This window comes from Nyctereutes procyonoides, unplaced genomic scaffold, assembly GCF_905146905.1.
Source record: "Nyctereutes procyonoides isolate TBG_1078 unplaced genomic scaffold, NYPRO_anot_genome, whole genome shotgun sequence".
Lineage (NCBI taxonomy): Eukaryota > Metazoa > Chordata > Mammalia > Carnivora > Canidae > Nyctereutes > Nyctereutes procyonoides.
The window spans coordinates 22,994,712-23,018,471 of record NW_026575133.1 but is presented as its reverse complement, the minus strand read 5'-3'; the positions used below and the strand labels follow the sequence as shown (position 1 = coordinate 23,018,471).

Below are 23,760 nucleotides of genomic sequence, written 5' to 3'. Positions count from 1 at the left end.
AGTACTCACAGGAAGTCATTGCATGATACGAGAAGCGGTTAGATGAGGAACAGAGGACATTTACTAATGGTAAAAAAATCAAAATAGCAAGAATATACAACAATCATAAATATATATATATATATATATGCCTATGAAACAGCTCTAAAATATATGAAGCAAAACCCAGTAAAACTAAAAGGAGAAACAGCTGAGTCTACAGTTCTAGTTGAAGACCATCGCACCCTACTCTTAGTAATTAACCAAACACTGAGACAAATAGATTAAAAGCAAGGATCAGAAATTTCTGAATGACACCATGGTAACTTAATGGACACTTACAGAATGCCACACCCAACAAGTGTATAAATATATTTTCAGGTGGGCTTGGAGAGTCCACTGAGAGAAAACATTCAGTAAGGAATAAAACAAATATCAATAAATTTCAAAATACTGAACAAAACTTTTTTCTGTTCATAAAAAAACAAAGTTAAAGATTTGAAACAAGATAGCTAGAAAAGCCACTGGAAAGTGAAAAACTCACTTCTAAGTGAGAAGATCAAAGACAGACTCAAAGATCAAAGAAGAAACAATAAGTTAGAAAACTATTTTGAACATAATAGCAATAAAAACTACAATACGACAAATTTTGTGGGGTACTGCTAAGGCAGGGCTTAAGGGAAATCTGTATCTCTAAATGCTTACATTAGAAAAGAAGAGGTCTTAAAAAAAAAACCTCTGATTTAAATTTCCAACTTAGGAAACTAGAAAATTATGAGCAAATTAAACAAAAATCGAAAATAAGGAAATAATGCAAACAAGAGCCAAAATCAATGATGTAGAAAAGAGACAAAAGTAGAGAAAATAAACAAACACAAAAGTGGGTTTTTAGGAAAGATCAGTAAAATTAATAAACCCTAAATACAATTAATCAAGAAAAAAGTAGAGAAAATAAAAATTACAATAACAGAAAAGGAAGAGGGTTGTCAGCACTGCTCTTACAGACACCAAAAACGTCAAGAGCAGAATATTACAAACAACTTTATCCTAACACATCAAACAACCTAGAAGAAAAGTATAAATTCCTTAAAAATACAGTCTATCGGGATGCCTGGGTGGCTCAGTGGTTGAGTGTCTGCCTTTGGCTCAGGTTGTGATCCCAGGGTCCAGAGATCGGGTCCCACATCAGGCTCCCCACAGGGATCCTGCTTCTCCCTCTGCCTATGTTTCTGCCTCTGTCTCTGTGTCTCTCATGGATAAATAAGTACAATCTTTAAAAAAAATATTAAAATAATTTTGTATAAAGTATCATCAGTACTGCACATGGTAGGAGATAGGCAGAAAAAAAACAGGTAGCAGGAAGGGCAGGATGTTATAGCCGTCATGGGTATTTAGTAGATTTGTTTTCAGTTCTATGTCTGAAAATTTTTATAATAAAAAGTTAAAAAAGAAAGCAAAAGGCATTAGACTCCTTTACTGTTACCTCGATCTTTTTTTTTTTTCCCCCACAGAAATCAAATAGTGGGTTGAATTTTTGAGGGAGAGTATTTTGAATTAAACAGTGCCCATATTTCCAACCTCTCCTACTCTGTCGGGCCAGGAACATGGAGAGTGGATGAATTTAACATGTGAGTGATTGACTTCCTCCACATATTTACCTAATCACCCTAGACTAGGGTTTCCCAGGCTGGACACCACTGACATTTGGGGCGAGCTAACTCCATTGTGGGGCTGTCCTGTGAGCTGCAGGACATTTAGCAGCAACGGTGGCCTCTGTGTCCTTGATGCTAGTAGTCCACCCACCGACTTGTGACAACCACGACTTTCTACAGACATTGCTAAATATCCCCCGGTGGGCAGAACTGTCCAGTTGAGAACTACCACCCCAAAAGTGCATCCTCCACCAGGATACCACTCCATCAAGGGGATGAAAACTGGTTCAGGTGTTAGCATTCCTTGAGGCCTTGCAAAGGGCCATGGCACATACACAGATATATAGTATATTGGTGGAATTAAAATTTCACAGCAGAAAGGAGAAATTAGGGAGGGAAATGTCTAAAACAAGGAGGAGGGAGCAGGGGTGATAATGAAAGAGACTAAGAAATACCCTCCTACAGGGATTCCTGGGTGGCGCAGCGGTTTGGCGCCTGCCTTTGGCCCAGGGCGCGATCCTGGAGACCCCGGATCGAATCCCACGTCGGGCTCCCGGTGCATGGAGCCTGCTTCTCCCTCTGCCTGTGTCTCTGCCTCTCTCTCTCTCTCTCTCTCTCTCTCTGTGACTATCATAAATAAAAATTAAAAAAAAAAAGAAATACCCTCCTACAAAGAGGGCTAGGATTTTACTTGATGGAATCATGCCCATTCTCCGTTTGGCATCCCCAGAGAAAGGCTTTCCGGTGTGCTGGGGAGTCTTCCTTTGTTTGAAAAAGATGTGGCAAAAGGAGCAAAGCTGCTTCCCAGAACCTCTGAAATTGTCTTTGAAGCCTGAAATGTAGGATGATACAAATTTAAGGAAAAAAAAAAAACTATGAGGGGTTCCTGCTGAATCTGACGCTGTCCCTCGACAGGGTGGGGAGACTAGAAGCTTCCCTTTAAGTTCTAACAGAACCCACACAAACTGAGCTGACCTCAGACAAATGGCCACCTGTTTGTCCTGGCCCAACCAATGACCTAGGGGCAGCCATGCCACTTTATAGCAGTTTTAAATGAAGAAGAAGGTGGCATTTTTCAAGTTTCTCATTTACCAAAACCCATCCGGCAAAACCCCTGGATAGCAATCTCACTTAACTCAATGATGCAGAAGAGATGAATCTTACAATTTCCTGTTTTCTTTTTCCTGTTTCTTTATGCAAAAGCTGGCCTAACACTAGAAGAACCAGCTGGTTTATGATACTGAATATTCATGCTTGATGGAGTCACACCTGGCCAGTTAGCATACATGCTATCCTTTGATCATTTCTCAATCCACAGTTAAAATGCATTTAGATTTGTTCAGTGAAAGCACAGTCCCAGACGTGCAGCCTACAGAGACGCTTTAGTGGGTGCACTCCACATTCGAGGACTCTGTATCAGAGTGAACACCGAGGCTGACCGAGAACCTTCTGGCATGTGGCATCTCTGTAACTGAGGGATGAGAGCATTTCGATGGTGCTGTTGATTTTAAAATGATAGCAGAAGGAAAGAACAACAGGGTGGCAGCTAATTTTATGTGTCATCGTGGATAGGCCATGGTGCCCAGCTGTTCTGTCAACATCAGTCTTGATGTTGCTGCGAAAGTGTTTTGTTTTGTTTTTAAGATTTTATTTATGTATTCATGAGAGTCAGCGAGAGAGAGAGGCAGAGACACAGGCAGAGGGAGAAGCAGGCTCCATGCAAGGAGCCTGATGCGGAACCCGATCCCGGGACTCCAGGATCATGCCCTGGGCCAAAGGCAGGCACCAAACCGCTGCGCCACCCAGGGATCCCCCAAAAGTGTCTTTAAATGTGGTGAACATTTACAATCACTTGGCTTTAAGGAGCTCACCCTCCCCAGCGTGCCTGGGCCTTGCTCAACCAGCAGAAGCCTTTAAGAGCAAAGACTGAGGTTTCCCAAATAAAATTCTACCTCAAGACTGCAACGTGGAAATCCTACCTGATTCTCCAGCCTGCCCGCTTGCTCTGCCCATTGCAAACTCAAGACAACATCATTTGTTACCTGAGCTTCCAGCCTGTGGGCTGATCCTGCAAATTGCAGACTTGTCAGTCCCACAGCCATGAGAACACATTTCTTCAAATAACTGTTCCCTCTTCCTTCCTGTCCTTCTCCGCCCCTCTACACACATACACCACAAACACACATGGGTGCGCGAGCGTGCATACACACACACACACACAGCTGGTTCCATTTTCTCTGGAGAACCGTGACTGATGCAAACAGGAGCACACATCCTATCTTAAATGGGGCTAGAAGCACAAGTCCACACTGCAACATATGGCAAAGAAAGCAGGCAGTAGAGCAGACACTTCCCAGAGCCAGGAAAGGCAAGTCTACACCTGCAGAGGTTGGTGCTGATGAGAAGTCACTTATCCACCAGCAATGGCCTGCAAAGCTCTGAGCTGGAGGGGGGGCCCACATACCATGAGAGGCAAGGGGAAGGCAGGGATGGGAAATGAGGAACAGGTGGAAAGTCCTTATGACGAGCGGTTAAACACTCCACCCCATCCTGCAAACCAGGAAGGAAACTGCCACCTACCTCCCTGACTCTTGAAGAAGGTGGAAGGCCTATTTGAGCCTCTGCATTTAGGAACAGCAGGCAAGTAGAGAGCAGAGCTGAACAACCAGACTGAGAAGTAAGGGTCGAGGGTAAGTCTGTCTGGTGCCCTGTAAGAAGCCTGGCCCCTCAGCCTGACTTCTGGGATGCCAGGCTCCGGTACACCTGGCAACAGCCTGGGGCGCCTCCTCTGGGGAGCAGAGTAGCCTCAAAAAGTAAGGGCCAGATGCTTACACTCGGGGGTCATCCAGTGAAACCCCAGCTCCCTCCCCATTCATCCTTCAGTGAAGCTTAATGAACAAGCTCTGTCTGGTTAGCTTTAGTGCTTTCACCTAAAATAAGAATCCCAGTGAGGCACATCATTGTGAAACTTCAGATGGCCAGAGCTAGAGAAAGGATTCTAAGAGGTTCCAGAAAGAGAAGGAAAAAGAAAACCAAGGAAAGGAATGCTATAAGGCTTCTCTAGTATCTTGCACAGAAGTATGTTTCTACCTACAATTCTGAACCCAGCTTAAGAGGCGAAAAAAGACACTTCAAGCATAAATATCTTAAAATGTGTAGTTCATACGTCCTCTCCTGGGAAATGATAGGAGAAAGTGCTTTTCCTCCCAGAGCTTTTCCTGTTCCCTGCCTGGAATCCCTAGTCCCCAATTCCAGAGCACTGTGGTAATGCACCTGGGATTCATCCTTGCTCTAAAGAGGCCATGGCCATGTCTGACCATCCTGTACTCACCCCGAGTATCAACCCGGTACCTACAAAACAGTAAGTACTCAAGAAAAATCTGTGAAATCATCATTAGCCAGATATACCTTTTAAAATCATGTCTGTCATTTAAAGAATGTATCCCACAAGCATTGATTATCCTATAAGTGACCCCTTTTTAAAATATAAGAGTCATCTTGGTGGCTCCATCAGTTAAGCATCTGCTTTTGGCTCAGGTCAGCCCTGTGTCAAGCTCCCCGCTCAGTTGGGAATCTGCTTATCCCTCCCCTGTTCTTGCTCTCTAATAAAATATTGAAAAAAAATAAAAATATAATATAATGAGGTTGTTTAAAAATGAAACATTTGTGTGCACTGGTCTTGCTTTAGTAATGCTTTTTTCCCCTCAGACTTAAATGTTTTAGAGCAGTTTAGGTTCACAGCAAAGTTAAGAAGGTCCAAGTATTGTTAAAATGTCTTTGCTACCCAAAGCAATCAGCACATTCAATTCAATCCCTATCAAAATATCATCAACAGGCCAGCCCGGGTGGCTCGGTGGTTTAGCCCAGGGCATGATCCTTCAGCCCAGGGCCTGATCCTGGAGACCCGGGATCGAGTCCCACATGAGGTTCCCTGCATGGAGCCTGCTTCTCCCTCTGCCTGTGTCTCTGCCTCTTTGTCTCTCATGAAAAATGAATAAATAAACCAACCAACAAACAAATAAATAATACCATCAACATTTTTTTCACAGAGCTGGAACAATGAATCCTAATATTTGTATGGAACCAGAAAAAACACCAAATAGCCAAAGGAATGTTGAAAAAGGAAACCAAAGCTGGAGGCATCATAATTTTGGACTTCAAGCTGTATCGCAAAACTATAATCATAAGACAGTATGGTACTGGCACAAAAACAGACAAATAGACCAATGGAAAAGAATAGAGAACCCAGAAATAGACCCTCAACTCCATGGTCAACTAATCTTTGACAAAACAGGAAAGAATATCCAATGGAAAAAAAAGACAGTCGCTTCAACAAATGGTGTTGGGAAAATTGGACAGCCACATGCAGAAGAATGAAACTGGACCACTTTCTTAGATCACACACAAAAATAAACTCAAAATGGATGAAAGACCTAAATGTGAGACAGGACTCCATCAAAATGCTAGAGAAGAACACAGGCAGCAACCTCTTTGACCTGAGCTGCAGCAACTTCTTGCTAGACACGTCTCCAAAGGCAAGGGAAACAAAAGCAAAAATGAACTATTGGGACTTCATCAGGATAGAAAAAACTTTTGCACAGCAAAGGAAATAGTCAACAAAACTAAAAGGCAACCTACGGAATGGGAGAAGATATTTATAAATGTCTTATCAGATAAAAGGCTATATCCGAAATCTATAAAGAATTCATCAAATTCAACACCCCCAAAATAAAAATCCAATCAAGAAATGGGCAGAAGACATGAACAGACATTTCTTCAAAGAAGAAATACAAATAGCTAACAGACAAATGAAAAAATGCTCAACATTACTGGGCATCAGAGAAATATAAAGACTATAATGAGATACTACCTCACACTGGCCAAAATGTCTAAAATGAACAACTCAGGAAACAAGCTGTCAGCAAGGATGCAGAGAAAGGGGAACCCTTTTACACTGTTGGTGGAAATGCAAACTGGTACAGTCACTCTGGAAAACAGTATGGAGGTTTCTCAAAAAGTTAAAAATAGAACTACCCTACAATCCAGCAACTATATACTAGGTATTTATCCAAAGGACACAAAAATAGTGATTCAAAGGGGGCACATGCACCCTAATGTTTATAGTAGCAATGTCCATAATAGCCAAACTATGGAAAGAGCTCAGATGTCCTGTCCATTGACAGATGAATGAATAAAGCAGATGTGAGAATTTATTTGTTTATTTATTTATATATCAAACATATACACACATGATGGTATATTACTAGGCCATCAAAAAGAATGAAATCGGGATGCCTGGGTGGCTCAGCAGTTAAGCGTCTGCCTTCGGCTCAGGACGTGATCCTGGAGTCCCGGGATCAAGTCCCACATCGGGCTCCCTGCATGGAGCGTGCTTCTCCCTCTGCCTATGTCTCTGCCTCTCTCTGTGTGTCTCTTATGAATAAATAAATAAAATCTTTAAAAAAAAAAGAATGAAATCTTGCCATTTGCAATGATGTGGATGGAACCAGAGGGTATTATGCTAAGCAAAATAAGTCAGAGGAAAACAAATACCATATGATTTCACTCATATGTGGAATTTAAGAAACAAAACAGATAAACATAGGGGAAGGGAAGGAAAAATAAAATAAGATAAAAAAAACAGAGAAGGAGGCAAACCATAAGAAACTCTTAACTACAGGAAACAAACTTAGAGTTGCTGGAGGGGAAGTAGGTGGGGGCATGGGCATTAGGAGGACGCTTGATATAATGAGCACTGGGTGTTATATGCAACCGATGAATCACTAAATTCTACCCCTGAAACTAATAATACAACACTACCTGTTAACTAAATTGAATTTAAATAAAAATGTTTTTGAAAATAAAAAAATTAGAAAGGAAGGAAGGTAGAGAGGTACAGAGACTTTCCACAAGCCTCCTGCCCCCACACATGCACAGCCTCCCTCATTATCAACATCCTCCATTATCTGTTGGAATTGATTGACTTACACTGACACATCATCATCACTCAAAGTCCATAGGTTATGTTAGGGGTCACTCTCGCTGCTGCGCATTCATAGGTTCCAACAAATATATAATAACATATCCACCATTCTAGTATCATACAGAGTAGTTTCACTGCCCTAAAAATCCTCTGTGCTCTGCCTATTTATCCCTTCCCAACCCCAACCGTCATGGTAACGCTTTTCAATACTATTTACTTGGAGCATAAGGAACATGTTTTCAGTTTTGTGGGTCATGTCTCCCTTGGAACTACACAACTCTGCCATTAGAATGCAAAGCCTCCATAGGCAATACATAAACAAACGGGCATCTCAGTGTTCCAATAAAACTTTATTTACAAAAACAAGTAGGCATCGATTTAGCCCACGGGCTGTTGTTTGGTGATCCCTGAACAACAATATCACATTATGCATGCTCATCATTTTCACAAGAAAGGAGTTTCTAATAGCTTGACTTGGCATTAATAATTTGGGTTTTTTTTTCCTATTTTTCTCTCTGAAAGCTATTCTTTTTCTAGAATGTGAAAAAGTACCCAACCGAAAGCCAAGACTACAATGAAAGACAATTCCTTTTCAGAATATCCCTGCTTTAAAGCTATATTGCCTTCCTTTGCTTTAGATATCAAGTTTCTGGGGGCGCCTAGGTGGAAGGCAGTTAAGCAGCTGTTGGTTTCAGCTCAGGTCATGATCTCAGGGTCATGGGATTGAGCCCTGCGTTGGGCTCCACACTCAGTGGCGACGTCTGCTTGTGGGTTCTCTCTCCTCCATCTGCACTTCTATTTGCACACGTGTGTATACGTGTGTGCACTCTCTCTAAAATAAATGGATAAATCTTTAAAAAAAATAAATTCAAGTTTCTGGTAACTCGGGAGGAAACTATTCGCTCTTTGAAAATGTAATCTCTGTTTTTCCCACAAGGGAGGCTTGGGCTGCCTTACCAAGCAAGTCCCATAAGATGGCTGCTGTGGGACATGCCCTTGGCCAACCGTATGCCACCTGAGCACTTCAGTTAGGTCCTGTTTGACTGCTTACCAAGCACAGGATCTTTTGTTTCCAAAATAAACCAATGTTTGTTCTCATGTTCAAAGAAAACCAACCTTCCAGTCACTGATTATAAACGGAGCAGAAGCAAAGCCGTGATTGCCTAGCGTGAGGAATTCATCTTAGGAGATCTCGTGGTCCAGAACACCTGTGTCCACTCACTCCATTGCAACCTACAAAGTTGATTTCACTGAAGGGAGGAGGAGTGTGTGTACCACACTGGGGTTCCACTAAGATCATCCCTCTGAGGTCCAGTACCTCCTCCGAGAGCCAGGAGTCATGTCAAAGCCACAGTAAGAAATCCAAAGCACAGCACTGATGGTTTTTCTAAGTGGATATGGCGGGTCCCTGTAAGGCAATCACTGACCTGTCACAGCAAAGAAAGAGAACAGATAAAAATACTATCATCAAAGCCTAGGGGCTGGGTAGGCTTCTGTGTCTGCCAAGTAGTAGAAATCTGTAACATTTTAAGTAGTGTCTTAAGCAAAAGATAGTAATAGCCTCTGTCAAAAAAGCTCATCTAGCACAGATGGGACATCAGCCATGCACTTGACAGGGCAGCTGGTGGCAGCCCTGTCAGAAAATGCGTCTGATAGGGAATGTGCACTTCTCAAAGAAATACTTCTGGCCTCTACTCTCTAGGGCCAGACAGGCTTCTGGGCTCAGTTACTCACACGACAGCTATGTCCTTCCCCAGGTCAAATGCAACACTGGATACTAAGTGGTGTGGAGACACTTCAGTGAACTACCTGAAAGCCAAGGTTAAGGGCTTCATTCTTTCTGCTTTTAGCTTTGGAAGCCCCTTAAGCCCAGCACCGAGTCTTTGGGAGGACAGAGCATTCCTGAAAACAATTGTGCACTTAAGGGACCCTAGGAGGACAGAGGTGGAGAGCATGTGGGAGCCAACCCCAGGTGCATGCCTTTCCGGGAGCCTCAAAACAGTGGTGGCAAGGAAACACCGGATCACGAGGAGATAGAACTCAGGGCGGCAGGTGTTCCTCCAGCTGGCACCTACGACTCCCCTAAAACAGACGCTCGCCCAAAATGAGACTTCCAAGAGCACAAACAACCTCAGAGGAGAAGTGCTTCCAGACCGATGTTTGGCCTCAAGTGGCCTCAGGGAACCCTAGGTCCTCCACCTTCATGCACTGCCGGGCCCCTTGCCGTATCAACCTCAATGGACATCCTGACGAAGCATAGTCAGTAAGCATCTTCTCCTCTCAATCTCCCCCAAGACTCTAAAGTCAAAGCCTTTCTACTAACAAGTGGATGTGTTTGGTCTAAAGCCTCTGTATCCTTTTCCCAGGGTGGCCATGACCAAAGACCACCAGCCTGGGGAGGCTGAGAACAACAGCCCCCTATTCGGGAGCCCAGAAGTCTGAAATCAAGGTGTGGGCAAGATCCTTCCTTGCCCCTTCCAGCAGCTGGGAGCTCCAGGTATTCCTTGGCTTGTGGTGACACCACTCTGATCTCTACCCTCATCTTTGCATGGCCTTCTCACCTGTGTCTCCACGTCTCACATATTCCTAGGTCTTTCTCTACTGGGGACATCTGTCATTGGATTTAGGGCCACCTTACATCCAGGATGATCTCCTCTCAAGATCCTTAATTTAATGACATCTGCAAAGATGATTTTCCAAATAAGATCATGTTCACAGGTTCCATAGGCTAGGACTTGGACATATCTTGTGGGGGAACATGATTCAACATGCTATAGTCTCCAACAAGCCAAACAAGAATATGAGTTATTTAAATACACATGGGATACTTCACCGTATTTAATCACTGCAAGGCCTGAGACACTATCGAGTTAGAGGCTGGCATGGTCAACTAAGTGTCCTTGGATGAGATACTGAGTTTGTCTGAGCTTCACTGTCCTCGTGTGCAAAATGGGGATAACCCAACCTGGCGAGGCCATTGTACAGATTAAAGGTAATTCACTTAGAGCGACTGGCACCCCAATATCTTGTTGACAGGGCTCCAGTCCCTAAGGACACTGAGCAAATATCCAACAAACACTGCAGGAAAAGGCATCCAGTTACTCCTTGATCTAGCCGCTATCAGGAAATGTCTTACATACTTAGAAAAAAAACAGAAAAGATCAAGGAAACAGGCCCACCAATGGCCAATAACATCAGACCTGTGAGAAATCAATGACTTTGGGTCATAAGAGCAGCCTCTCCCAAGTGGTCGCCTGTGGCCACGGTTTCCCAATGATCCCAGTGTCACCAACCTAAATATACAGTGTACAACTGTCTCTAGGCTTCCCAGGACACAAGCTGTGTTTTATTTATCTTTGTGTCCCCAACACCTAGCTTGGTGCTTGGCACCTTGGTCATTCAATAAACATTGCCAGAATGATCCAGGATACTCTGGAACCTCAACTCTGGTTACAGACAATAATATGGATGAGTATTATTGATTTAAAGCACCATACTAAGTACTTCACATCTACATTGAGGGGATTAAATAAAATAATGCCCTTACCCATGTTGTCATGGCAGTGCTCCACGAATGTCAGTGATCATCATTATTTATTTTAACCCTCACTCCACCTAATAACGGAGGTGCCATCATTCCCATTTTACACAGCAGGAATTGAGGCAAGAGCAGGTAAGTCACAGAGCTAATACCTGGCAGAACTAGGGTTTGTCATGCTACAAAGACTTGTGTCCTCTCCACTACACCACCTTGCACCTGATTCATATTACTTAGTCTTGACTTTAAGGCTGGTCCCAGCCTGCATATCTATAACCAGACTATATATTGAGGCACTTGTGCGCGTGCGTGTGTGTACATATATATGCCATATATTGGTACACACACGATGCCTCCACTAAAGAAATAAACTAGAGAGAACACAGAGCTGAAAGCATATGGTCCCAGGGAACATGGTAAACTCCCTTGCACAGTCAAGCTCCTGAATCGTACTGAATCCTGAATCCGAAGGGTAAAGTGTCACATGTCATGCTCCGCTGAGCTCACAGAAGCAAAATATACGATGTCTTGTAAACTCTAGAGCCTTGTCCGCAGGTTTATTACTTCCTGTCAAATTCTTGTTTCTAAGTGTACAGGGAAGCAGAATGAACTGTGCTCAACATTCACGTCCCAGCACTTTCTTCTCCACTGAAACTCCCAAGGAAAATGGTCAGGAAACATGACCGGGAATTAAAGAGAGTCCCAGCCACCAGACTTACAGGAGGAATGGATGCTGGGGAAGCTTTTGCGGCCCTCGGACACCAGATCGGGGTCACCCGTGCAGTGCATTTCTGAGTTCATCACTCCATCTGGAAAGCAGCGGTAAAAGAAATCGGGGCGAGGTCTACAAAAGACACCATGGACATTTTCAATATAAAATGCTGCCATCACAAATGGACCCCAAGCTGACCCCCACCATTCCCTGCTTCCCCCAACTCCTCCTCCTGCCAGTAACACTGATGCTCCCCAGCAACCACTCCAGACACGGTGGTCTTGGGCACTTGCCACTTACTGGTTTTCTGACCTGGGGAAGGTCATGTAGCTCCCCCCCCCCCAGCCTCGGTTTCCACATCTGTAAAAGGGGGAGATAAATACCCGCCCAAAGGGGAGGCCATGAGGGCTAGATGAGATGCTGATAGGAAACAGCTAAGCACAGGGCCAGCAGAGTAGATGGCAGTTCCTGCCTCCACTGACAGCTCCCATTCAGAGGCTGCTTCCAGAACCCGGGTCCAGGCTTCTCCTGGACATGTTATGTTCTACATGTTCTTCCCTGGATCTTGAATTTGGATGGCAAACCACCCCTCCTCCAATACCAGGTCTCTCCTAGCCTCACCTAACCTCACTGGAGGACCTGACAGCTTAGCTCTATGATGCAGAGGGCACAGCCACCCAGGCTGGCCTCTCTGACCTCACAAGAAGTGGGCAGAAGCTGACCCTCGATGTCAAGCCCCCTGCTCCAGGCACAGCTAGCACTTACTGAGCCCTTACCGGTACCATGCACAGTGCCAAGCACTGCACGTGCATCATGTTATGTGATTCTTATGCCAACCCTGGGATTGCCTTCATCTTGCAGGTGCAAAAATGAAGGTCTAGAAAGATGGCACTCCAGCCCAAGGTCACACACAACCAGTAAGTGGCAAAGGCAAGCCTAAGCCCCAGTAATTAGATTCCTGAACCAACACACTTCACCCCATGGTTTTCTGCCTCCCTCAGGGGAGGAGTCTCATATAGATGGGTGATGTCCAATCACTTCCTATTAACTCAACTAATATTTGTTGAAGGTCAGCCATGGGCAAGGCTTTGGTAGTACTGTTAACACAGGGCCTCCTTTCTGCACATACTGGGTCACAGTGACTCCCTGGTCTTCCCAGCTCTGGGATCTAGGCCCAATATAATCTGTCAATATCTATGTCAATATTCCGTACCAGTAATCTATCAGAACTTCTAGTGTATTCTCTCTCTCCCCTACTCGGTTAGTGTTTCTCTAAGTGTGGTTATTCACTTACTGAACCAGCATTTTATTAGGGCCCCACAGCAACTCTTAATGCAGAAAGTTGGGAGAAGAGCACAGCCCCAGGTCATGCACTACCCAATTTGTATCCACCTTCTACCCCCGTGGTGCCTGGCCAGCACCCTCCACCAGGTAGATGATCAGTAAATGCTGAGCTTCTGAGAGGAGCTAACCTGTCCAAGACCAACAGCCAAAGTTAGGCCTCAATTTCAGGTCTTTTGACTGTTCATCTCTGTGGAAACTAGCTCACTTTTGGAGTAGTCGGGGGAGAAGCCAAGATAAATGGAGAACAGAAATCGTTTTCCAGGGGGGACAACAGAAATGTGCCCTAAGCCAAAGCTCAAATGCTAATCCACAGAGGACCTTGAGAGTCTAAGCCACCATTTGTTTTTTTCCAGAACTTACCTTCCCACTATTAACTTAATAGTGTTTGTGCAGACTCCATTCAGAGCAAGAGCCAAGGACACCGCTACAAAACAAAACCGACAGATAGAAAAATAACCAGATGGTTCTCAAATCACCATCATCATCATCATCATCATCATGTTACATCATCGTACTATTCAATTTTGGCCACAGAAATATGAGCCAACAGTTTAAAAGAACAGAGGGAAGTCTGAGTGGCTAGAGTAAAATATAATTAAGGCATGACATTGGAGAGTGATTCATAAAATCCCAAGACCCTGAAATATATCTCCCTTCCTTGACTAAAATTTTTTACATTGGAAAGGAACCCATCCATTATGTTTTGGCCTGATATGAACAGATTTAATACTATAGCATGTAGAGTTTCTTTTACTGGTAGCAAGAAACATAGCTTTTTTATTTGTTTCTGGCAACCTTCTCAGACATAATTCTAATCAGAGCAGCTGTTGGAATCCTTCCTCAGAGTAGGACATTCCCACTTGGTGATTATCTCCATGTTGACCCATAACCCGCCGACAGCTGTCCCTCTGTTATCAGACAAATCACTTTCTGAGAGGCAAACAGTCCCAACACCTCATGGGATTTTCAGAAGGTTTGCCCAAGTGGTGTTTTCTGCCACCTAAAGCAGCAGTAACTTCTGGAATCCATTATTTAAAAATATACAGCATGGGGACTTTCTCTAAGAAGCTTGGAAGGACTTTGCTGGAGGAAGTACAGCTCATTCAAAGGGTACCTCACAGGTCTCTTCTATGGTTATCAAGACTGCACAAAAGGCAAGTCAATGTGACAGAAGGTCAAATGTCTTGCATAAGCAATAAAAAACTACTGATGCCCCATTCCAATGCTTTGTTGAATAACAAAGCATATGAGCTATCATTTCCCTTTGGTAAATATTAACTGTTCAATAGTAGTTGAATTTATGTAAGAAAACAGCAGTGGAGGGACATTGCCAGGAAGGAGTTGCCTAGAGCAATTCCTCATCATCAAGGGAGACAAATGTGTTCTCGAGCAGAAAGTACCGTGCAATGGCCAACACAGTCGTGGTCACAGTCGTCAAGGGCACTGGCCACAGAGACTGATACAAAACCTCTCTGCTTTTAACAAGTCATGGGAAGCAGAGAGAACAGGAGGGACCAGTTCAAATGAATACCTTTGTCAAAGGGAAACTAATCACCTAAGTGTGAGATGGGCAACAATGGGCCATGTCGGAGTGTGGCAACAAAGGACAGATGGGGCACTGGGGTGTAGAGCAGAGTGGGAGTCACAGCACAGCACCGCCAATAATATACCAAGCAGGCAACTGGGATGCATAAATAGGAGCCAAGCGTGCAGGAGTTCAGAAAGATCTTCCGATTACATTCTGCACGCACAGACCCGTCCTTCCAAAATGCAGGCTTCCCTTCTCTCTTGCCAGCTCAGAGCACTGCTGAGAGGTCTCCTTTGCAGAGAGGAGAGAAAATGCCCTGGGCTGTCTTCACTGCTGTACTCTCCCTAGAGCCATGACAATGAACAGGCCCTGAGATCACCCTGTGTGACTGGGGTCTCTTCCTATTAGAGCTGCTTTGCAGGCTCATGCTGTGTTTTCCCAGCTGGGCCATGCTTCTTCTGATCCTGGTCCTAGCATGGCCTTGGCACAGAGGAGGTCTCTGGAACAAGCATCACCAGCTGATCTCCCAGTGCTCTTGGGGAACTTCACAGACCACTACATCAATCTGGAACACCATACACGTCCCCAACCTCAGCACCAGCTTGGCTTATTGTAGCAAAGAGCAGTTCTTTGAAAAGTTTCAAGTAGCTGAGCTAGAAAATGTGTCGATGGGATGTAACCACCAACAGCTGGCAACTTCACTCTGACCCAAAAGCCTGAAGGAGACAGAAAACAATGAGGCTCTGGAGTGACGGTATTTTAGAGTGAAAGTCATCTCAGTATTCTGGAAGTAAACTAAACTGATTATTTTCATCTGAATAGTACAACCCCTAGGGGACCAATAGGGCGGCCTCTCACTGATACCAGAGGGTAGACTGGGCCCAGATCAGATGCATGAAAGACTGGCTGAGCAGGAAATGAATGGCCCCAATCAGGATTGCTTGTTGATTAACAATAACCCAGTGGGTCTGTTTCATAAAAGCTGTGTTTACAACATCCCACAGCACTGCAAGTTTGAGAGAATAGACAAAAAGACAAGCCAGACTGTCCAATAAAGAAATTCAAAGTAATGTGTACTGTGAGTTAGCCCACAAGTGGCCTGTATTGAGAACACTACTGCTTATAAGCATCCCAGAGGATTAGAGGGCTTTCGTTGTTACTTTGGTTGTTGTTGTAAATTCAGCACTGCAGCATTTCCATAACTGGGGCCTCTATCATTGGCTGTTCTGCAGCCGAAATCCCTAAAAGCTGGATGCTACATAGGGGCAAGCCTCACCCCTCTTGTTCCACAGCAGATGCACAAAGGTGGCCATGGTGGCCATGCAGATAAGAGGTCTTGGGATTCAGGTCTGCTAAAGGGACCTCAGCACTAAACCACTCTCACTGAGAAAGTCCTGAACTCTAGATAACATTGAAAATGCTACACCTGGTTTTCTGTCCTTGGTTTTTAAAGATCAGTCCCCAACCTCCTACTTCCAGGGCTTCCTAAAAGAAGTGATTTAAAAAACAAACAAACAAACAAAGCTGTGTACAACAGGTGGCTCTTTTTCATTTCTATAAGGACAGGCTCTCATCTATTTAGGCAAACAGAACATCCAATAACTCCACCTTCTCTGTTAACATACAGAAGGCAGGGTATGGTGTGCAATTTTCAAATGTCACTCTAAGGGAGACTTAGCAGAAAATGAAAAGGTCTAGAGAAGTAACTTACTGCCACAACAACACACAACTCCGGAAGCTGGCAGTAAGTTATAACCATAACCATGAAAGACAGCTCTTATCCACAGTCATATTATCTTGGGACTCCATACCAGGGGAGCAACTAGAATAAAAAGTGAGGTAAAGATATTTCCAGGTCAGCTGAGAGGGCTGCCAGCACATTTCAGGGACCACAGGGATACTCATCCAAACACTGCTGCTTAAGCCACATGTGGAGGCATCTATGCCCTCCTCCTTGGAAAAACTGACCTCTCTGCCACTTCAGCTGAGGGGACTGAGACCATGTGATCACAAATCCCCAAACCACAGATAAGCAGCCTGGGACACACCTGACCTGAGGCAGGGCACCAGCAGGCTGACCAGAGACTCATGACTTTTGTGTCCAAGTGTGAAAAATGAGTTGAGCCAGAGCGTCTGATCCACAAGATGCAGAGCAGCTTGGAGGTGGGCACTAGTGCTGATGGTCCTACAGGTGTGGGGCAGGAGCTCCCACCACTGCAAGCCCAAACCTCATAGAAACCAAAGGTATGGGGCAGCAGAAATGATGGCCACACTATAGGATTAGGCAGGACACATGAGGAGAAGAGGGAAGGCACATTACAGAGAGGAGTGTATCTCCACTCCCAATGGCCTGGCTCCCTATTTCAGTCCCCACAGTGCACCTCTCTCCTTTTTCCCCCCTATTCTTGGATATCTGTGAGATTTCTCACTAAACCCCTAATTTATATGAGCTAATTGGAGACACTCTGTTCTCTTTGGTTAGAGCCCAACCAAAACGGTTATGTAAGAGTGCAAAGCCCCTTAACTGCTCGAATACCCCATATTTTGCCCTTAGCCTCACTCCTGTACCAAGAAAAGAGAAGACCATATTTTGCTACATTTCCATTTCCTCAAAGCCCAATAATTTACAAACATACATTGGGGGCAGGGGATCTCATTTTTCCAGATATGACATTTAACTGAATGAATGTAAGTCCATACAACATACCAAAAACAGTTCGTGTGAGGGTTTGGATAGTTTTTATTGAGGTGTCAAAAAATCAACATAATTCAGTTTTCCTAATGATCTAAAAGCTGAAAACCTGGCTATTGGGTAGTTTATTTGGGTTGCTAAACAAGTCAATTAGCTTTGCTTTCTCTTACTGCTGTCATATACTCAGTCATTTAACTAACAGGAAGATCTAAAAATGGATTTAATCTTAATGTCAAACTCGTGTCACACGCAGCTATGGCTTAGCTTGGGGAGAATTTATAACAATGGTGTTATAGTCAGTGGCAAAGATTGTGGCATTCGTCACACAATAACAATTGCTTAGCTGCCAAAACGCCCCCCACCATGCCCAAAAAAATGAGTTATGGAGTTTATTTCCAATTTCAATTACATTGTACATCTGCTTTTGACCTTGGTGCCTCTAGGTGACTGGTCAAGAAGTCTGTGGCTGATTTCTGAACTGCCCGCAATATGGGCTTATTAGCCACAGATGTGGGCTTGGACAGTCAATGGTGACCGTTTCAGATTCGGTTTGCCTCATGGCTAAGAGCTACCCTGCAGCTTGCTGTGCCTGAGCAGCACAGAGCTCTGACGTTACCTTACGTAGGGCCATAGGGCCGTTCACATTCAGCACAATGGACAGCAACAAGGCTGCGTGGAAGGTGAGGTGCTCGCCATCTCTGCACCCCCTCTTCTTTGAGTTAAAAGTTTGCCTTTCTTTGTTTCTCCCAAGCTTCGCTTGACCAAGAGAAAAATCAGTTGGGTGCAACAGAGATTTTTAAAAATCTACTGATCTAATTAAGTTCAGCCCCATCCCCTAGAGCAGGAACTGTGAATACTCTACCTAAGAAGGCTTCCTTAATTTCAGTCTTGTCTGTTCGCCGGATAATTTTCACCACACAAATAACAGCCAGGGGTGTGAGGAAAGAAATTGCCTGGAAAAAAATAACAAATAATCCCTTATGAGGACAGCAGTTTGCTATCAGAGGGCTGATTGATAATTAGTTCAAGTTTGTTTCATTTAGACTCACTAGTTGAATGATCTTACTGAACTCCTGACCTCAAACAAAGAAGGAGGATTTATATCTATACTTAGAGATGCTAAAGATTTTTTTAAAAATTGGAGGTCTGACTGTGGGTTATAACTGATTTGTAATTGCTGGGAGCTACGTTTAAAGTGGTGGCTTTTTAAACAGAAAAGAATAACCTACAATCAGTATGACTCATCTTTGCCAGCAGCCCCCTCACACCCTCCCCTGCAGAAGGGTGAAAGAAATCTTGGCCTTCCATCCCCAGCTCTCTTTTTTTGGGGAGCATGTTGGACTTGCTTAGAGTCAATCGATTCATTTTCTTTGGTGTTCTTTTGTTGAATTTCATTTCCTCTGCAAAGCAGAGTTTAATCCTTTTGCTTGCCACCTCTCTTCCTTTCCTCCATGGCCTCTTCTCCTCTGGCCCAAAGCACACAAATGTGCAATAAATGTTTAATGAATCAAGCTGGTGGGATTCAGATGCAAGCAACACTCATTATAGAACCCACTATGAGGGACACCTGGGTGACTCAGCGGTTAAGTGCTGCCTTCAGCCCAGGGCATGATCCCGGGGTCCTAGGATCGAGTCCCGCATCGGGCTCCCTTTGAGGAGCCTGCTTCTCCTTCTGCCTGTGTCTCTGCCTCTCTGTGTGTCTCTCATGAATAAATAAATAAAATCTTTAAAAAAAAATAAAAAGAACCCACTATGAGGCAGGAACTACGTTTGGGTAGCATCAGGTACCAGCATCTCTTAAATCCTCATGATGGCTCTGTGACTATCTTTGCCAGGCTTAGGGACTAAAGGATGTGCCCAAGGACATAAAGCTGGTGAGTAGCAAGGCCAAGCTTTAGAGACCAGGTTTCCTGCCTGCCATATCTAGTCTTTATTTAGCATTCTACAATTAATAAGTTATTTTCAACATTCCAACAACCAAAAAAAAAAGTATTTCAGTTACTTCCTTACAACATCTCAGGCTAACAATATCGGAAGGGGCTAACTATCTTACAAATCCACAGCTGGCCTAATAGACAGTGGTGGGAAGGATGGGATGTGGAAACTATTGCTCACACTTTTGGAAACAGTGTTCACATTTTTGGAAATCTCCACCTGTACTCTAATGCAATGCTACTTTTTTTGGAAGGGGGCTTTCTAATCAGGCTAAGGCATAGCTGGAAGACACTTTTCTTTTATATAAAGAGAAATCACCCAAATGACCAGAGTCTTTCAAAATGACTGGAGACACTCTACATACTTGCTACATCTTGGGGTCTCCTTTTTGGGAACTGTTTTTAGAAGCGGTTCATGAGACATGAGAAAACCCCTCTCCTTACTGGCCAGTATCTTTCCCACCATAATGGTAGTAACCAGGTTGACGAGCCTCCTTATCAGCTGTGTCCCTGAATGAATTAGCTGTTTAAACACCAAATTAGCAAGTCCTATCACCATGGAAGGTATTTGGAAGAATGTGGCACAAGTCTAAGCGCAGCTGTAAGAGAGGAGATTCAGAAGGATCTCATACAGAGAAACGGAGGATTTCCCCAAGGGTGACTGGAAAAGGCAAGACTCACCTGTGAGTTAATAGTTCCAGCAAATCTGTGAAAGTTCCCATGAGAGCCTGGGTGGCTCTCACACTTGAAAAACAGTCGGGCTCACTACAATGCTGAGTTCCTCAAATATACTCACAGGATATGTACATTTTGTAACAAGCATCTCAAATGATACTGATGCTGGTGCCTGCGTTAGGGTTTTGACTCACACACTCAGTGTTGAAAGAGTGATGACTGAAGCCCTTGCTTACTTAAGTCCAAAGTTATAGCTAAGGTCAAAAAAGTCCCTGGCAAATTGTGTCCTCTCACTTCAGACATGCAGACCAGGCCACACACCCTCCAACAGGGGAAAGCGGCTCACTGAACAGTGAACTGCACTGACCCCACTGACAGTCACATATGAGAACAATGTGGGACTGAAGGAAACATTACAAGACAATCCCAGATGACATACTCTAAGTTTAGACTGAATAAAACCCCAAAAAATATATGTGTTGGCAAGACTTTTCCTACTTCAGAGGCTGTCTACAGGAGATCCTGAGGTACCAACCAAGAGGAGAGAGAGACACTGCAGGGGAGGTTGACAGCTCTAAGACTGTGAGTAGGGGCTAGAGAAGGCACTGGGGTGGAAGTGGCTCCAGGCTCGCCGCTTGATGGCCAAGGGCATCTCCCTGAGCACTGCTCCCCAACCCAGCTCTTCTAACAGATCCTCACTCTGACAGCCCAACCAGACTGCACTTAATTTCACCTATTCTACGACTTTCCCAGGTAGATGCACGTTGGTCTCTTTTCTAGAACCACTGACAAGTCACTTCCAATGCTGGGCCAATCCCAGCCAATGCTGGGCACCCTTGAGGGCCAGGGCTCCCTAGCTCATGAGCCTCACATGAGGGAATGCATCAGACCAAGCACCACAGCACCCACCCAGGCGGCCATAGAAATGTCTGCAAAAGACCGTGTAGCCATCTTTCTCTCCTCCCCTGATCCTAATGACATTTGGGCTCCGGTCCCATTTCTTCTTCCTGAAAACATATTTGGCACATCTTTGGACAGCACAGGCTTCAAATCAGCATAGATAGAGATATATTGATCGTGTGCTCCCTTTTTCATAAATATTTTCCAACTAGAAGATGGAGTTAAGAGATTAGCCCCAGAGGCCAACACATTAGGAAAACAACTATCTTCTGGGCCAAAGCACTTCTGAATTGAGTAAAAGAGAAATGAATCCCCCTTTCACCCAGAAGACCAAATGGAATTAAACCCCATGTGCGCCCTTCCCACAACTCTGAAACAAGCCTTTAGAGGCTGCCCTTCTGCTGCCTGAGCCCACGGAAATGAAAATGGACACAGACACAAAGGTGGGGAGTCATTATTTCTACTTCCAAACAGATGTAGAGACAGAGGACAAAATGGGCAGGCAAAATTTCTCCGGTACTGTTTTCCCCTCAGGTTAATTTTGCCATGGCTTAAAAAATTCTTTGAAAATCCTGGGAATGAGCCCAGTGGAAAGACAGGGAATGCTTATAAATGCTTATTAAATGGGACCCGAGAGAGACCAGAACAGTGCGTTCCAGCCAATCACTGCTGTGGGATGCAGGGAACAGACTGAACTCTCTTTAGACTTGCATTTCCCTCCTGTTATGAGAACAGGGCTGCTCAGTATATATACACATAAGTTAACTAACCAGGGCTAACATGTTCTGGAAACTTACTGAGGGCCATGGTCTGTTGTAGGTATGTGAGGCAAATTAACACACTAACGTGTCCTTACTTTATGGATGGGAAACTAAGGGACTGAGGGATGAAGCAACCTGCTGAAAGTCACACAGCTAGTAAGTGGTAAAGTGGAAATTTGTAACCGAACTGTTTAAATCAAGCTTTGTGCTTTTAACCACGGTGTTTTAGCAGTTCTGACCTTAGAAGTAAGAAGCATTAATAAAACATGGTAAATGCTTTTTCTCTGGAGATGAAGGAGGAAGTCAAGGGCGCTCACGTCCAGGAACATGGATAAGTCACAGAAATGTTAGTGGCAGCTGTCATGGGTTAAGCACCTACTATGTATAAGGGACTTTCCTCACAGTTCTCTAATCTTCTAACCACTCTGTTGGGGGAAACATTATCCTCCTTGCATTACAAAATGAGAAGTCAGAGCAGTAATGTGAATTCCCAAAGGCATGCACCTGGTGGGCGCAGGACACCCGCTAACTGGGCTGCCCTCCTAGCTGGGCTGGAGTCTTGAATCACAGCGATCCCCTAAGCCCAAATGTTTCATCTTCCAGTTGAAGGAAACTGAGCTGAGATCATTTTTGCATTAAAGAACATTTTGTAAGCTACTGATTAAGTGTACTCCACAGAAACCAAATATCCAGATAACATATATAAACCATTAGGCAGGATCTGGTCCACAGCTGGTTTTGCATGATGCTAGGCTCCAGGCTGAGAAACCAGAGCTCTGAAGAGGGAAATGTAGGGAACAGACTCAGATTAAGGAAAGCCAGATGCAAACTCCAGCTCTAACACTTACCAGCTCTGTGGCCATGAGCAAAGCACTCCACCTCTTCCCCTTGGGGCTCGGTTTCCTCACCCATAAGATGGGATATAATAATACCATTCATAACAAATATTGTTGCTAGGATGCAAATGCACTAGCAGTTACTGAATGTTTCTTATGTCCCAAACGCTAAGCGAAGCACCGTAAATCTATCACCTCATTTGATGCTCTCAGCACCGTGGGAAGGGGAGGGAAGTGTTATTAAAGACCCCTTTTTACAGACAAGGACACTGGGGGCACTGAGAGACGAGGCGATTCTCCTGTCACTTAGCTAGAAAGTCGATCGCAGGTTGTCCACTCTGGAGCCTGCACCACAGACCCATCCAGATAGGCCGGCAGAGTTGGCATCCAGTGAATGCCTATTGTTGGCTACAATGTCGTTATTTCCCAGGGAAAACGGAACAAATGACCCAAACCAGAAAAGGAGTACCAGGATCCTGAGACCACAGGTTTGGGAATAAAGCACTCTAAGTTCCAGCCCACTATGCCCTGAGGTCTGAGCAGTCAGGGACGAGGTCAGGGACAGAGAAGAGCCTACTTTGCCCAGGCTCCTTGCCATTCCCTACAGGACCAGCATTTCCACCAAGGACCTGCCTTGTGCACTGACCAATGAAATCAACACAGGAAGTGCCTTTCTGTCCCCAGCCACTGCTGCACCCAGAAGGTGGGTCACCCAGAGTGCTAATGCAAGGCACAGTGCTGTCAGGATGCTTCTGGAAAATAACAGACTAGCCTGTGTGAAGTGGGAGGGGCAGAAGTACACCAAGAACTCTGAATAAGCAAAGGGGCCAAAGCCAGAGCGCCCTGATGTTAGGATGTTAGCTAGAGAAGAGCTTGTCACTGAGGTTCATTCATATCAGACAAACAATGGGTGCAAAGTACCTTAATTTCTGGCATTTGACAGAAAGGTGTGCTGAAAAGTGCTTATAGAGACAACTCAGGACGTGCAGCACAGACAGCTGAAAAAGCCCTGCTGCGAGTAAACAATTACAGCCCATCATAGAGAAAAGAGCTGTCGAAGACTTTACCAAAAAGTCTAAAAATTAAACTGTCTATCACGAGCCAGCTTTGTCTCTTTCCTCCCCTTCTTCCCCCAAAATTGACTTTCTGTCTTCCTTAGAAACATCCTACCCTAAAATAGGAAACCCTGTTATCGAATCAACACCATATGAAGAATATTCTACAGA

General features: G+C 44.4%; 1 protein-coding gene across 1 annotated transcript in view; it reads right to left on the bottom strand.

Annotated features, from left to right (window-relative positions):
* PLPP4 (phospholipid phosphatase 4) overlaps positions 1–23,760 on the bottom strand; it is a 117,875-nt gene that overhangs the window by 45,571 nt on the left and 48,544 nt on the right. Inside the window, exons 3-5 of the mRNA XM_055300157.1 lie at positions 18,291–18,381; positions 13,569–13,632; positions 11,872–11,996 (exon numbers count right to left, since the gene is read on the bottom strand). Coding sequence (XP_055156132.1) covers positions 11,872–11,996; positions 13,569–13,632; positions 18,291–18,381 — 280 coding nt within the window. The remainder of the gene's footprint in view (positions 1–11,871; positions 11,997–13,568; positions 13,633–18,290; positions 18,382–23,760) is intronic.